This window comes from Mobula hypostoma, chromosome 28 (assembly GCF_963921235.1).
Source record: "Mobula hypostoma chromosome 28, sMobHyp1.1, whole genome shotgun sequence".
NCBI lineage: Eukaryota > Metazoa > Chordata > Chondrichthyes > Myliobatiformes > Myliobatidae > Mobula > Mobula hypostoma.
In genome coordinates this window covers 30,329,197-30,344,527 of record NC_086124.1, presented here as the reverse complement: position 1 = coordinate 30,344,527, position 15,331 = coordinate 30,329,197, and the positions used below count along the sequence as shown (strand labels likewise).

The window sequence follows — 15,331 nt, the reverse complement described above, 5'->3', positions numbered from 1 at the left end:
TTCCGATCCACCAAGCAACCCACCTACTTAACACTAGCCTAATTACAAGACAATTTACCTCCTAACCAGTACAGTATGTCTTTAGATTGTGGGAGGAAGCACCCAGAGGAAGCCTATGTGGTTGATGGGGGAATTCTACTAACTCCTTTCAGATAGTGCTGGAATCGAACTCTGGAACACCCCAAGCTGTAACGGTGTCACACTAATCACTACACTATAGTGGCACCCCTTTTCTCTGTCAGCTTGTCATTCTCTTTCTCCCTATCTCTCTCTCTCCCTCCCTGATTTTGGGTTGGAGGGAGCAGATAGTTTCGGAGTTGGGAGGGGAGGGCTGGGAAGACCTCCCTCTTAGGAGGGAGAGGAGGGAATAAGTGGAATTCTGCTGCAAAATGGTGTCAGGTTTGGGAGCTGAGCCGAGAAGCTGGAGGAGTTGACTGAATGGCCTCCATTGTGCCCCTGAGACCACAGCTCCCTTGAGTCCGCACACCGGCTGGGTGGGTGGGTTTCCCTTGCAGCCATGCTAACTGCTCCCACCCTCTGTCCTCAGAAACTGAAGGATTCGGTGACAGGTGATGCCAGGATCACCAAACTCCAGGCCAAGTATGAACTACTGAAAACGGCCATTGACAAGGGTGAGCACTTTGACAGCGGCCTGACGCAGTCCAAGGCTGGTTACTGGTTCGGCTCATTCCCGACGAGATGTCTCGCTCCCCCCACCCACTGTATCTCCATAACAATCTGGTTCCTATTGACCTCATGATCCTTCTGACGCATGCATTATCTATCGTTTCACATTGAGACCCTCAATCTATCGTTTCCGCGGAGACGCGTAATCCATCATTCCCACAGAGATGCTTAATCCATTGTTCCCATGGAGACTCTCAATCCATCGTTTCTACGGAGTCACTTAATCCATCATTCCCATAAACACTTAATGCATTGTTCCCATGGAGAAGCTCAATCTGTTGTTCCCATGAAGATGATCTCATGGAGATTCTTCATCATTGTTCCTGCGGAGCCATTCCAACCAGCATTCCCTTGGAGATGCTCAATTCCCATTCCCATGGAAGTGAACCATCCATTGTTCCTATGAAAATACCCTATTCCTGTTCCTGCAGCAGCACTCCCTCCATTCTGCTCTGCAGAACTCCATTCCTTTTGATTCCGAGTTCCCATGGAGACTCTCCTCCCCATTCTCTTCTCCACCCTCCCCCGACTGATGGTCCCTCAAACGCCAGAGTCTTCAGAAAGGCCTGTGACGGTTGTGGTCGCAGTGAACTGGTCCTCACCTGCAGCTAACCCTCACCTCATCTCTCACCCACAGGGATTGTCGACGATAACAGCACATTCAGGTAGGTGCACCCAGTGCTCGGGCAGAGAGGGAGGGTGGCCTCAGAGGCGCGAGGGGGCAACAGACACTCCCACCAATTAAACTCCAAGAATGACAGGACATCTGGTTGTGTGAGCGAGGTGAAAGCAAGGGGAGAGGGGATATGGGTGGGGGAGACTAGGAGAGAAAGAGAGAGAGGGTGGAGAATGAGAGGGAGAAACAGGTGGGAGAGAGATGGATGGGAAGATGGAATTGTGGGAAGAGACTGGGAGAGGGAGTGGAAGCTGAGATAGGGGAGACAAGGAGATGGGACTGAAGGGAGAGACTGGGAGGGTGGTGACAGGGAGAGGGGAGATGGGGTGGGGGGAGAGCCTGGGAGCAGAGTTGGAGGCGAGACTGGGAGTGGAGTTGGAGGCTGAGGGGGGACAGGGAGAGGATAGAGACAGGTTGGGGTGAAAGACTGGGAGAAGGGAGACATAGGGGAGACAGAGAGGTGACAGGAGACTGGGATGAGAGGAGAGAAGAAAAGGGAATGGAGACTGGGAGGAGGAAAGGGGGAGATTGGGGGAGAAGAGGGGGAGACAGACATCAGGAGGAGTAAAAGTGAGAGCCACAGAGTGTGGGGAGAAACTAGGGAGGGACTAGGAGGGGCAATATGGGTGAGTCTGTGTTGGTAGGAGATTAGGAGAGTGCAGAGCCGGGGAGAGAGTGGAGATATTAGGAGAGAGGGGAAACAAAGATCTGGGGGACTGCTAGAGATTGGGAGAGAGATGAGGGAGAAGTGAGAGTGGGGAGACTGAGAGAGAAAGTAGAGGCTGAAAGAGGAGGGTAAAGAAGGGGGTGGGAAGAGAGAAGGTCAGAGACCAGAACTAGAGATGATAGATTAAGGGTAAAAGGTGAAATATTTAATGAGAACATGAGGGGGAAGTTCTTCACTCCAAAGATAGTGCCAGTGTGGAATGAGCTGCCAGCAGAAGTGGTGGATGTGGGATCGATTTCAACATTTAAGAGAACTTTGGATAAGTACATGGATGGAAGACACTGGTCCAGCTGCAGGTCAATGGGACTCAGCAGAAGATGGGTTCAGCACTGAGCAGGTGGACCGAAGGGCTTGTTGCTGTTCTGTACTGTTCTGTGACTCCATAAAAGAGGGAGGGAAAGAGGGGAGGATATTGCCTCTGACAGGTGTTCTCAGTTTGAGGGAGTTCAGTATGGGACAGTGGGGAGGGGTCTGCGGACAGAGATGGACACTCAGAATCAGGCTTAATATCACTGGCATATGTCATGAAAAATGTTGTTTTGCAGCAGCAGTACGCAATTTGTTTAACTATAAATTGAAATAAGAAATATATAATTTAAAAATTAAATTACTGCAAAAAGAGAGCAAAGAAAAAATGTGAGGTGGTATACATGGGTCATTATCCGTTCAGAAATCTGATCGCTGTGGGGAAAAACTGTTCCTAAAGCATTGAGTGTATGTCTTCAGGCTCCTGCACCGTCTCCTTGATGGTAGTAATAAGAGGGCATGTCCTGGGTGATGGGGGTCCTTAATGATGGATGCTGCCTTTTTGAGGCATTGCCTTTTGAAGATGTCCTTGATGCCGGAGAAGGTAGTGCCCATGGTGGCACTGGCTAAATTTTCAGCCTTCTGTAGCTTTTTCCAATGCCATGCAGTAGCCCCTACATACCAGACCGTGATACACCTGTTAGAATGTTCTCCACGGTTCATCTGTAGAAAGCTGTGAGAGTATTTTGTGACATACCAAGTTTTCTCAAACTCCTAATGAAATATAGCTGCTGTCGTGCCTTCTCTGTGATTGCATCAATGTGTTGGGCCCAGGATAAGTCTTCAGAGAACTTGAAAGTTCTCACCTTTTCACTGCTGATCCCTCAAAGAGGACTCCTGTGTGTTCCCTCAACTTCCCTTTTCTGAAATCTACAATCAATTCCTTGGTCTAATTGATGGTTGAGTTCAAAGCTTTTGCAAAACCACTCAACCAGCTGATCTACCTCACTCCCGTATGCCTTCTCATCACCATCTGAAATTCTGCCAGCAATGGTTGTGTTATTGGCAGGTGGAGTTTGATCCGTGCCTAGCCAGATATTTGTGGGTTAAATGTGCATCCTTGAGGCATGCCAGTGTTGTCAGTGAGAAGGAGATGTTATTTCATATCTGCACCGGCTTGGGGTCTCCCAATGAGGAAATCAAGCATCCAGTTGCAGAGGGAGGTACAGAGGCCCAGGGTTTGGAGCTTGTTGATTAATATTGAGTGTATGATGATGTTGAATGCTGAGCGGTAACCAATAACAGCAGCCTGACAGGTACTGCTATTGCCCAGGTGATCCAAGACCGAATGGAAGGCTAGTGAGATTGCATCAGCTGTATACCTATTGTGGCGATAGACAAATTGCAGCTGGACCAGGTCCTTACTTAGATAGGAGTTGATTCTGGCCATGACCAACTTCTGAAAGCGCCTCATTACAGTAGATGTGAGATAGTCTTTGAGGCAGCTCACCCTGCTCTTCTTGGTGACTGGTATGATTGTTGCCCTTTTGAAGTAGATGGGAACCTCTGACTGCAGCAGTGAGAGAGTAAAGATTGTTGAACACTCCTGCCAGTTGGTTGGAACAGGTTTTCAGTGCCCTACTGGGTGCACCATCAGGGCACGACGCCTTGCGAGGGTTCACCTTCATGAAAGATATTCTGATGTTAGCCTTCGAGTCAAAGATCACAGGGTCACAAGATGCTGCGAGGGTTCGTACAGGTGTAGTTTTATTCTTCCTTTCAAAGCAAGCATAAAAGGCGTTGAACTCATCTGGGAATGAAGCATCACTGCCATTCATGATGTTAGGTTTCACCTTGTAGAAACGAGTGGCCTACAAACCCTGTCAGAGCTGGTGTGTTTCCAATTCTATCCTCTAACTTCAATCAGAATTCGTTTTTTCTCGCTCTTAAGATAATTTGCCATATATCTTACCTGGACTTCTTGTATAATTCTGGATCACTGGTCTTGAATGCCACAGATCGAGCCCTCAGCAGACTATGAAATTTCTGGCTCATACACAGCTTTTGGTTTGGGTATGTCCGGTATGTTTGTGAAGGTAGACACTCATCCACCCAGGCCTTGATGAAGTTGGTGACAGCTATAGTATATTCATTCAGAATTGAAGATGAATCCCTGGATATTGTCCAATCCACCAATTCAAAGCTGTCCTGTCAGTACTTCTGTCTGCCCTTGACCAGACCTTGTTGGTCCTCACCACTGGTCTTGTGTTCTTGGCTCTCTGCCTGTATGCTGGGAATAGAAGTACAGCTAGATGATCGGACTTTGCAAAGTGTGGGCATGGTAAGCGTTCTTGATGGTGCTATAACAGTGGTCAAGTGGATTGGCTCCTTTGGTTTCACAGCTGATATGTTGGTGGTAGTTGTTCAAAGACTTTTTCAAGCTTGCCTGGTTGAAATCCCCTGCAATGATAGGGAAATCATCAGGGTGGACAATTTCATGACTGCTGATCATGGGTGCTCAGCTCCTCCAGAGCCTGTCTGACATTGTTGGCCTGAGGTGGAATACACACTGTCATCAGGATTATGACAGAAAACTACTTAGCCTATAAAATGGATAACCCTTGACCTCTGGATGTTTCAGTTCAGTGAGCAGGACTGAGAGAGAACCTTAATATCTGTACACCACCATGAGTTATTCATGAGGCATATTTCCTTCCGCCCCCACCCCCCGCCTTTAAAAGATTCAATCTTTGCATCGAGTGAAGCCATCGGGCTGCAGTGCTGCATCCAAAGTGGCAGAGGTGAGCCATATTTCTGTGGAGCAAAGTACACAGTAGTCCCTGATGTCTCTTGGTGCTACAGTCCCCAGATCTTTAATTTTACTTTCCAGAGACTACACTTACCTTCAGGATAGTTGGCAGTAGGGGTCTAAGGTCCCTGCATTTCAATCATACCTGTAGCCCAGCACACCTTTCTTGCTTCCTTTTTCTTAAAGAAGAGCTGCACCCACAACCTGATTCTGCTGTCCGGATTCTGTTGATTTTGAGGAATCAATAGATTTTTAATAACATCTTAAAACAACAGGAATTCTGCAGATGCTGGAAATTCAAGCAACATACATCAAAGTTGCTGGTGAACGCAGCAGGCCAAGCAGCATCTATAGGAAGAGGCGCAGTCGACGTTTCAGGCCGAGACCCTTCGTCAGGAGTCCTGACAAAGGGTCTCGGCCTGAAACGTCGACTGCGCCTCTTCCTATAGATGCTGCTTGGCCTGCTGCGTTCACCAGCAACTTTGATGTATGTTGTTATCTTAAAACAATGCTGCTTACTACATTGACAAGAAAATCTGTCGATGCTGGAAATCCAAAGTGACACTCACAAAATGCTGGAGGAACTCAGCAGGCCAGGCAGCATCTGTGAAGAAGGGTGGGAAATGGCTGACGAGCCTGATAGAATTTTTACGCCTCTCCCTCTCCCTCCTCGCCCGCAGGATTCAGGCAACGCTGGGACGATCCCAGAGACAGAGGCGTTCGCGGCCATGTTCCCAGTACAACCAGAAGCTGTTCAACGGAGACTTACAGATGTTCATCCTGGTAACTGGGGGGTGGTGCTACTCAATCTCTGGCTCGATGTCCACCGGGAACACGGGCTTGGGGAACAGGAGAAGTGTGGGAGGGAGGGGCGAGGGTCAGGTTTGGATAGACAGAAGGGTGAGAGTTAACTTTGTGAGGGGGGGAGGCAAGAAGGTGAGACTACATGGTCCTTGCTGACTTTCACAAACCGTCTCCATTGTGTGCAGAGTTCCGGGCAGCCCATCCCCCTGGTGGTGGTTAGTTGCATCCGATTTATTAACCTGAATGGTGAGTGACTATCACCCCCCACCCACCATCCTTCCCCGGCTCCCCTACACTCCTATCTCTTCCTCTCCCATACCTTCCCAACCCCTTCCCTCCACTATACTACTCCCCTCCTCTAAACTCTCCTTTCCCCATATACTCCCCTCCCCTCCACTACACTACTCCCCCCTCCTCTAAACTCTCCTTTCCCCATATACTCCCCTCCCCTCCACTACACTACCCCTCCCCTCCTCTGAACTCTCCTTTCCCCATATACTCCCCTCCACTACACTCCGGCCCCCCTTGCAGTCTGCTCCGCTACATTCCCTACCCCTGCATTCCTTTCCCTTCCTCTATACTCCCCTACACTCCCTTCCCCTCTTCTCCCCTACATTCCCCTCCCCTGTACTCCACTACCCTAGACTCCCCTCCCCTTCCACTTCCATTCTTTCCCTCACGCCTCCCTTTCCTTTCCCCACTTCCCTCTCCACCCATACTCCCCAACCATCCCCTGTTGCCCAACCCCTCACACCTTCAGCTCTCCCCTCCCTGTTTCCTTCCCCCCTCACACACCCAGTGAATAAAGCTCCCTTCCACTCCCTCTCCCTCCCCGGAGATATGATAGATTCCATCTGAATCCCACTCTAGTCACAACTCACCATTGGACTTCCTGTTAGGTCTGCACCACGAGGGTATCTTCCGCATTCCTGGCTCCCAGACTGAGGTCAACGACATCAAGAATGCCTTCGAGAGAGGTGGGTGAGAGGGTTGGGTGGGATAACTGGTGATGGGGAGTAGTGGAGTGAGAGGGGTTGGTGGGGTAACAAACGCTTGATGGGAGAAGGGTGTGTGGGAAGGAGAGGAGAGGGGTGGGTGGGATAACGAATGGTGAATGGAGGCAGGGGTGAGATGCAAAAGAGGAACGTTAAAATAGAAAGAGGAAGTGAGTGATGGAGAGAGAGACTGGGCCGAACATGGTGGGAGAAGAGAGAGAAATTGAGAATTGAGAGTGGAGACAGAAAGAGACTGACAAGGGTCTAGAAGCAGTGGGGAGGCATTGGGGACAAGATAGTGGAGACAGAGTGTGAGTGAGGGATGAAAGAGCTGGTGAGACTAGGAGGAGAGAGTTGAAGGGAAAGCAATGGGGCAAGGAGAGAGAGATTGCAGTATAAGAATTAGAGGGATGAGAGAGAATAGAGGAGAGACGGGAGAGTGAAAAGAGTATAAAATGAGAGAAGTGATAGATTGAGGAAGCTGGGACAGGAGGTGGGGGAGGAGAGATTGACACTAGAAGTGAGTGTCAGGAGGGAAAATTTAGTCAAGGGAGATTGAAGGAGAGAAGGGTGGATTGGAGTGATCATGAGTGAAGAGAGCAAGAGAGAGAGAGAATTGGGGATGGGGCATCTCTAGATCTGCTATTTGAGAGTTTCTCTCTCTTTCTCTTTCACTCTTTTCTTTCCTCTCCCTACCTCCCACTCCCCCTCCCTTTTCCTCCTCTGTTCCCTTCTCTCTCTCTCTCTCCCTCTCATTCTCTCTCACTTCCCTAATCTATTTCTCTCTCCCTCTGCTTTATGTCTACCCTTCACATTCTCCTCTCACTGCCCCTTTTGTCCCTCTGTCCTCCTCTGTTGAGCTCTCTCCGAGATCTTCGCCAGGCTCCACTTCTTCCTCTCCCTACCAATCACTCCATTCTCTCTTTTTGTTGCTCTTTCCCATTTCTCTCTTGTCCTCACTCCCCTGCCCTCTCCACCTCCAACTCCTCCCCCTGCACTCCTCACCTTTTCCCTTTCAGAATACAGTGGGATATAGATTAGTTACAGACGTGGGCAGAGAAGTTGCAGATGGAGTTTAATTCCAGCAAGTATGAGGTCAAATAAAAGGTGAAAGTTAGCAATCAGAATCAGGTTTAATATCACTGGCAAATGTCATGAAATTTGCTGTTTTGCAACAGCAGTACATTGCAATGCATAATTTAAAAACTATAAATTACAATAAATACAATTAAGTTTAACAAGTAATGCAAAAAGAGAGGAAAAAGAGTGAGGTAGTGTTCATGGATTCACCGTCCGTTCAGAAATTTGATGGTGGAGAAGAAGTTGTTCCTGAAACACTGAGTGTGTGTCCTCAGGCTCCTGTACCTCCTCCTTAATGGTAGCAATGAGACGAGGGCATGTCGTGGGTGATGTGGGTCCTTAATGATGGATGCCACCTTTCTGAGGCATCGCCCTTTGAAGGTGTCCTCGATGCAGGGGAAGCTAAGTGCCCATGATGGAGCTGACTGAGTTCACAGCTTTCTGCAGCTTTTAGTGACCCAGCTCATTGGAGCCTCCATACCAGTTAAATTGGTACATGGTATATTTGGTTGTCCCCTTATTAGCATCAAGGTTCAGACGGATCTTGGGGTCCAAGTCCGTAGTTCACTGAAAGTGGCTACACAAGTGAACAAGGTGGTGCTGTGTGGTCAGGGTGTTGAGTATGAGTAAGGAAGCCATTTTGCAGCTGTATAAAACTAGTCAAACTGTAGTTCAACATTGTGCACATTTCTGCTCTCCCTGCTATAGGGAGAACGAGGAGAGGGCTCAGAAGGGGTTTACTAAGATCAGGGGTCCCCAACCTCTTTTGTACAGCAGACCAGTTTAATATTGACAATATTCTCGCGGACCAGTCGATCCGGGGGGGTGGGTGTTCAAGTAGGGTTAAACTCACCTCAACATGTCTTTTACAGTTCGGGTTGCCAACTTTCTCACTCCCAAATAAGGGACGAAAGTAGCAGTCAAATCCCAGGACACTTTATCCCAGGAAAGACTACCATGACCATGAAGCCTTGCGCGGGCACCTGTGTGCGCGTACGTGACATGAGCATGTGATGTGCACATGCGCGTACGCGCCGACTTTCCCCCCACAAATCAGTTTTGCCTTCATCTTCCCAACTATACTGTACAAACATTATTTCTACTTTATATAGACTGTGTATTTATCATATCATTCCTGCTTTTACTATATGTTAGTGTTATTTATTTTCAGTTTTATGTGTTATTTGGTATGATTTGGTAGGTTATTTTTGGGTCTGGGGACGCTCAAAAATTTTTCCCATATAAATTAATGGTAGTTGCTTCTTCGCTTTACGCCATTTCAGCACGAAAGGTTTCATAGGAACGCTCTGCCTTAGCGGGGGAAATACGGAACACGGGCGGTCCCGTATGGGACAAACCAATTTAGCCCAATGTACGGGATGTCCCAGCAAATACGGGACAGTTGGCAACCCTATGTTCAAGTTCAACAGTGCGTGACAGGGAATGAGGAAAGGTGCAGCTGACTCATATCGTTTCCTCACGGCCCGGTAGCCCACATGCTTTGTGGCCTGGTACCAGTCCGTGGCCCGGTGGTTGGGAACCGCTGACTAAGATGATGCCTTGGATTAGAGAGTATGATTTGTAAGGAGAGATTGGCCAAATGTGGGTTGGTCTCCTTAAGCCATCGGAAGTTTTTAAAATTGTATGAGGCAGAGATAGGGTAGACAGAATCTTTCAAGGTAGAAATATCCAACACCAGAGAACATGCTTTCAGGATTAGAGGGAAGACGTCTAAAGGTGATGTGAGGAGCAAGTCTTTTACGCAGAGGGTGGTGGGTGGCTGGTATAGGTTACTAGGGGCAGTGCTGGAATCAGATAGTCTGGTGCAGTGTGGAATATTGTGTTGTACTGGTCACCCCATTACAAAGAGAGCATGGAGACTGTGGAGAGGTTCACCAGGATGCTGCCTGAATTAGAGGGTATGAGGCTGGACAAACATGGGTTGTTTTCTGCGGAGCATTAGAGACTGGTAGGATTTTTGTTTGAATGATGAGAGGTGTAGATAGGGTAAACAGTCAGAATCTATTCTCCAGAATAAACGTGTCAAAACACCAGAAGACACGCTTTTAAGGTTAGACGGGGGAAGTTTAATGAGTCAAGTTTCAAGTTTATTAATCATCTGCACATTGAAACATACAGTGAAATGCCTTGTTAACAACCTACACAACCTGAGGGTGAGCTGGGGTCAGCCTGCAAGTGTTACCGTGCATTCCGGCACCAACATAACATTCCCATGATGCTCAGCAGGACAACACAAAACACAACAAATGACAAAGCAACACAAGAAACCAAGCCCCATTCCTCCCTCCCACACACCCACGTATACAGTTCTTTAACCCCCAGAACAAGCCTCCAGCAGACACAGACTTGGACCTACAGACATTTGGCTGCAACCATACAGGTGGAATGAGGGGCAAGACTTTTCACAGAGAGTCGTGGGTGGCTGAAATGGCTTACCAGGGGTAGCAGTGGAAGCAGGCAGTTCGGTGGAGTCTTTAAGAGGCACTTAGGTAGGCACATGGATATTAAAGGCATGGAAATATATGGATGAAATACTGGAGGACAATTATTGTCGATTGGCAACAAGAACGACGCAATGTTTTGAACCGAATGGCCTGTCCAGTGTTGGACTCTTCTGTGTCCACTCCTTCCTCTCCCTCTGCCTCATGCTATCCTTCCTTCCTGCCTCCAGGTGATGACCCCCTCGATTCCATGAACGCCCACAACATCGACTCAGTGGCAGGAGTTCTCAAGCTCTACTTCCGGGGTCTCAGCAAGCCCATCTTCCCCACTGAATGCTTCTGTGGCCTCATCGCCTGTGTGGGTGAGTGTCCCACCCTCAGCCTCCCCCTGCATCCCTCCGCAGCTACCCTCATACCTTGCATCCCTTCCCTTGCCTCCAGCCACCACTACCATCGTCATGAACATTCTCCCCCCAAACCCCATATCCCTCACTCACCTCCCCTGCTCCTCCCCAAATTTTTACCTGAGAACGTCTTCCCTTCACCCTGCAACCCTCTCATCTTCCCCTGCCCTCTCCCCCTTATCTCCCCTACCCTCTTCCCCTCCCATCATCCACCACCTCTCTCTAACTCTCCCATTCTTCTTTCCCTTGCCCTCTCTCTCCCCTCCCCTTCCCTTCCTTGCTTCTCTCCTCCTTCTCCCCCTTTTCCCTTCTCCCCTCACTTGCCTTGCTCAGATGCCCCCTCTCTCCCCTCTCTAAAGTCTCCCCTACCCTCTCATCTCCCCTCCCCCTCATCTCCCCTCCCCCTCATCTCACCTCCCCTCTCTTTCCCCTCCCACCTCTCCCCCTCCCTCTCCACCCTTGCTCTCCCCCTCCCCTTACTCCCCATTCTCTCTTTGTCCTCCCCTCCCTCTCCCCTCTCTGCCCTCCCTAACTCCCTTCCCCTTTCTCTCCCCTCCCCTCATATCTCCCCACTCCCTCTCCCCCTCGCCTCCATTCCCCTCCTTCCACCCTCTCATCTCCCCTCCCCTCTCATCTCCCCTCCCCTCTCATCTCCCCTCCCCTCTCATCTCCCCTCCCCTCTCATCTCCCATCCCTCTCTTCCCCTCCCCACTCCCCTTTCCCCTCCCCCTCTACCCCCTCCCCTTCCTCTCCCCTCCCCACTCTCTCTTCTTCGTCCTCCCTTCTTTCTCCCCTCCCCTTTCCCCTCCCCTCCCTCTCCCCGTCACTCTCCCTCTCCCCTCCCTTCACCTCCCTCTCCCTCTCCCCTCTCTCCCCTTCCCTCCCTAACTCCCTTCCCCTCTCTCTCCCCCCTTATCTCCCCACCCCCCTTTCCCCTCCCCACTCACCTCCGTTCCCCTCCTCCCTCCCCTCCCTCTCCCCTCTTGTCTCCCTTCCCCTCTCATCTTCCTCTCCCTCTGTCTCTCCCCTTTCCTTCCCTTTCTCTCCCATGTTCTCTCCCTCTCCCCTCCCCTCTGCTCCTCCTCTCCCTTTCTTTCCACTCTATTTCCATTCTCATTACTTGTATCTCCCTCCATTCCCTATTTGAACCCTCCCCATACTCTCCCATTTCCCACCACATTGCCCTTCTCTTCCACCTACTTCTCACCACCGTTCTCCCCCTCTCCTCCTCTGCCCCTTCCTCCTCCCCTCCTCACGTTCCCAGCAAGTAACACTTCCACAGCTTTACCCGGCCCTTTCCAAGGTCTGCAGATGCCGGCATGAATACAGCTCCAGTCCGCATTTACATCCCTCCCCTTCCCACTCCCCCAACCTCTGCCTCTGCCCACTGTGCAGATTGTGAAGTGTCTGCTCCTCTTCCAGAGATAGAAGACCAGTTGGACCGTGCCAGCAAGGTTAAGGAGGTGGTGGGCAATCTGGATCCGAGTATCATTGTCGTCCTGCGATACCTGTTTGCGTTTCTGAATCAGTAAGTTAGTCGAGAATCTGTAGGTGCACGCCTGCTTCGCTCGCCATGGAGACCAGACCCTGGCCCAAAGCAAGGCGGTTACGTCAGAACTTTATTATCATTATTGCAAGTTTATTTTTGTCACATGTAATGAGGTACAATGAAAAGCTTTGTTTTGCATGGCATCCATACAGATAATCTCATCTGTGCATTGAGATAGCACAGTAACAGAAATGGTGATAACGAAAGCTTTTGGCACATTAGCCTTCATAAATCAAAATGCTGAGTGCAGGAAATGGGATGTTATGTTGAAGTTGTATAAGACGTTGGTGAGGCCTAATTTGGAGTATTATATGTAGTTTTGGTCACCTACCTACTGGAAAGACGTAAATAAGGTTGAAAGAGTGAAGAGAAAATTCATAAAGATGTTGCCGAAACTGCAGGACCTGAGTTATATGGAAAGATTGAATAAGTTAGGGCTTTATTCCTTGGAACGTAGAAGATTGAGAAGAGATTTAATGGATGTGTACAAAATTATGAGGGTAAATGGGAGCAGGCTTTTTCCAAGCAGGTTGGGTGGGGTGACAACCAGGGGTCATGGCTTAAGGGTGAAAGGTGAAAAGTTTAAGGAGAATTGGAGGGGAAACCTCTTCACTCAGAGGGTTGTGAGTGTGGAATGCCCTGCCAGCACAAATGGTGCATGCAAGCTCGACTTCGATGCTTAAGAGAAGATTGGATAGGTACATGGATGGGAGGGGTATGGTCTTGGGCAGGTCGATGGGAGTAGGCAGCTTAAGTGGCTTGGTGTGGACTAGATGAGCTGAAGGGTCTGTTTCTGTGCTGTACTTTTATGACCTTAATGCAGAATAAAGTCTTACAGTTACAGAGAAAGTGCAGTGCAGGCAGACAATAAGCTGCAGGGATCATGACAAGGTAGATCATGAGGTCAAGAGTCCATCTTATTGTACTAGGGACCGTTCAATAGTCTGATAACTGGGGTAGAGACTGTCCTTGAGCCTGGTGTGATATGCTTTCAAGCTTTTGTATCTTCTGCCCCATGAGGAGGGGGAAAGAGGGAAGGTTCAGGGTGAGTGGCAGCACTCCATGTTAATGTGCTCAGTGGTGGGGAAGGTTTTGCTTGTAATGGACTGAACTTTATCCATCACATTCTGAAGACTTTTTTCCCCGGGCAACGGTGAGAGAGGGAGAGGAGAGACATTGGTGTTTTCATACCAGGATGTGTCTCCTCTCCCACCGAGTGACTGGCGAATCTGGGATAAAGGCAGAGAATGTGAGAATTATTCAACTGGTCAGATGGCATTGGTGGGGAGGGAAACATAGTCAAGATTCAAGTTTATTTGTCACGTGCGTCGAATCATACTGTGAAATGTGCCGTTTGCATGAAACACCAAAACTCCTGAGGGTGTGTTGTGGGCGGCCCACAAGTGTCGCCGCATTCTGATGCCAACATACCTCAGAGTACCACACACAAAATGCTGCAGGGGCTCAGCAGGCCAGGCAGCATCTATGCAAAAGAGTAAACAGTCGATGTCAAGCAGGTCAGGGGGCGCATGGCTTGACAAGTAGATTGGACAGTACCTAGGAAGAGATTTGTTCCAGGGGTGGAAGGATCTGGATATAGCTGGGGAATATTTCTCCTCAGCACCTAGTCCATGCCAAACTAGATAAACTGACTACTCCCATCAGGGAGTTTCCGTGATCTGGAAGCATATTCCGCAAGGACATTCAGACAGGGATAGGGGGTTGGGGCCACTGGGGAGACATAGGGTAGGTGGATGGGACTGGAGGGTGGCCTCCAACCAGGAAGAACACATTCTTGACCCTCATGCATTGACTCTGTTCCCTCTTTCACCCCATCCCCCCGCCAGCCTGTCACAGTTCAGCGACGAGAACATGATGGACCCCTACAACCTGGCCGTGTGCTTTGGACCCACCCTGGTGACGGTGCCCGAGGGCCAGGACCCCGTCGCCTGCCAGGCACAGGTCAACGAGGTGGTGAAGACCATCATCATCCACCACGACCTCATATTCCCCCGGCACGACCAGCTCCACGGGCCTGCCTACGAGAAGTGTATGACTGAGAAGGGTGATTACTGGTGAGTCAGTGGGCTTGTGGGCTGAATGCCAGGACCAGACAATCCATGCTTATCGGCAAACTGAGGGACATCCCACTCCCTTTTGACCCATTGGGTGTTTGATAGCTCTTGGGATTGTGCTCTCCAGAATTTAGAAGGGATGTGCGAGCTGGCATTGGAGGGAGTAGATGTTATGAATCTCTCCCCATGGTGGAGGGGTGGTATAAATTGGTTAGTTGGTTTATTATTGTCACCAGTAATGTCTATTACTAGAGGGCATACCTTTAAAGTGAAGGGGGGTAAATTCAAAGAAGATCCGTGGGGCAATTTTTTTCCAGTGTCTGGAATTTACTGCCAGAGGTGGCGTTGCCATTAATTATGATGAAGGCATTGAAGATACTTTTAGAATGGCAAATATATGGAGGGATATGTATTGTGTTTTATATGGATTTGGTTAGCCCTTCAGTTTTGGGATGGATTTGGGGACAGAATAGGACGTTAGGGGTCAGATTAGGGTTTGGTGACATGGACGAGGGGGAGTTAGAGGCCAAATTAGGGCTTAGGGACAGGGATGTGGGGATATAATAATGCGGGCAGTGGGAAAATCATCAATCTTGTGCTTCTTGATCTCGCCACTTGAGATTCAGTGCCACGCAACACTGCCACTTTGATCTGGCCCGCACCAAGTCATTAACCAGGTCAAAAACTTGCCTTTATTGTTCCCCCTCCTTACACGTCAGTTAGTTTGTGGGGGTGTGGCCAGGGTTAGTTGGGGTGCGGTTCGGATTAGTTGGGGTCTGTGGGCCCTTAGACGTTAGGATTAGGGTTAAGGGTAGGT

The 15,331-nt window shown here is 49.4% G+C and overlaps 1 protein-coding gene across 2 annotated transcripts in view; it reads left to right on the top strand.

The window, feature by feature from the left end:
• LOC134339140 (SLIT-ROBO Rho GTPase-activating protein 3-like) overlaps positions 1-15,331 on the top strand; it is an 83,171-nt gene that overhangs the window by 47,687 nt on the left and 20,153 nt on the right. For both annotated transcript variants that reach the window (XM_063035496.1, XM_063035497.1), the window contains exons 11-18: positions 548-632; positions 1,325-1,352; positions 5,826-5,928; positions 6,135-6,195; positions 6,849-6,926; positions 10,717-10,848; positions 12,313-12,418; positions 14,287-14,514. In XM_063035496.1, the coding sequence (XP_062891566.1) occupies positions 548-632; positions 1,325-1,352; positions 5,826-5,928; positions 6,135-6,195; positions 6,849-6,926; positions 10,717-10,848; positions 12,313-12,418; positions 14,287-14,514 (821 nt within the window). The remainder of the gene's footprint in view (positions 1-547; positions 633-1,324; positions 1,353-5,825; positions 5,929-6,134; positions 6,196-6,848; positions 6,927-10,716; positions 10,849-12,312; positions 12,419-14,286; positions 14,515-15,331) is intronic.